This window comes from Lepidothrix coronata, unplaced genomic scaffold, assembly GCF_001604755.1.
Source record: "Lepidothrix coronata isolate B3197 unplaced genomic scaffold, Lepidothrix_coronata-1.0 Scaffold1, whole genome shotgun sequence".
Classification (NCBI taxonomy): Eukaryota; Metazoa; Chordata; class Aves; order Passeriformes; family Pipridae; genus Lepidothrix; species Lepidothrix coronata.
In genome coordinates this window covers 820,240-821,216 of record NW_016690181.1, presented here as the reverse complement: position 1 = coordinate 821,216, position 977 = coordinate 820,240, and the positions used below count along the sequence as shown (strand labels likewise).

Sequence of the window (977 nt, the reverse complement as noted above, 5' to 3'; positions counted from 1 at the left end):
CATCTGACTTTCTTTCTTAAATTCATAGCCTTCAGTTTTAAACTCCTCTATCAAAAGTGTTTTGAATATAGTAATCATTATACAAGGTTGTGAAGGAAAGCACAGAAGGCATGTCACTAGACAGGGTCAACATCAAATTCCATTCAATAATGGAATATTAAATTCATAGATGAACAAAATAATTAACAGAGGAAAAAAAAAAAGAGGGTATTTCTGTTCAGCAAATAAACAACTGTCTTCATCTACATCCTTTCTAAACAATACTATTTGCTGCTCCGTTCACATTCTGCAAAACAGTAATTTCTTATTTGGTCTTTTTTGTTCCATAGTAAAGTCACCTTTAATTAAGAAAGGTAAAGGCAGGACCAGGACAAAAGATGCACATATACACCACAAAGCTTTAAGAACGCAGGAGAGTTTCTGAACGTTTCTAAAGTTTGGTCTCACTTAATTACGTAGAGGTCAAGTAAGACACGGGGGGTGTGAGATGCTGCTTCCCTCTGGGCCGCCTGACAGTGGCTGTCCGGGCCCGAGGCAGGGCTGGCTCTGCTCTCCCAGGGCAGACCCGGCGGCCGCCAGAGCCGCAGCCAGCGGAGGCCCAGGGACCGAGTGCGGCCCCTAGAAGCCGGCGGCGAGACCGGGGGGCAGCGGGCCGCCCGCTCCGGCCCCACCGCCCCGGCCGGTGCCGCCGCCCGCTGGCTACGGCGAGAGCACAGGGGCGCGTCCCGACCCTCGGCGGAGCCGCTCGGCAGCTCCGGAGAGCCAGCCCTGCTCGCCCGAGCGCCGGGGCGGCAGCGCGGGCAGGGCACAGGCTGCCCCCGAGCGCAGGCAGGGGGAACCGCGGCGCCGCGCCCGGCTGCAGCCTCACCATAGCTCGCTCTGGGGCCTGCGCGGGGGCCCGGCCGCCCGTCGCTCCTGCTCCGGGACCTCTGTCGGCTCCGTCCGCCATTTTGAGAGCGAGGGACGCGGCCGGCGGC

General features: G+C 56.9%; 1 protein-coding gene across 4 annotated transcripts in view; it reads right to left on the bottom strand.

Moving 5' to 3' along the window:
* Positions 1 to 977, bottom strand: part of UBR1 (ubiquitin protein ligase E3 component n-recognin 1) — a 69,922-nt gene extending 68,945 nt beyond the window's left edge. For all 4 annotated transcript variants that reach the window (XM_017809247.1, XM_017809267.1, XM_017809257.1 and 1 more), the window contains exon 1: positions 869 to 977. In XM_017809247.1, coding sequence (XP_017664736.1) covers positions 869 to 949 — 81 coding nt within the window. In that variant the 5' untranslated portion in view covers positions 950 to 977. The remainder of the gene's footprint in view (positions 1 to 868) is intronic.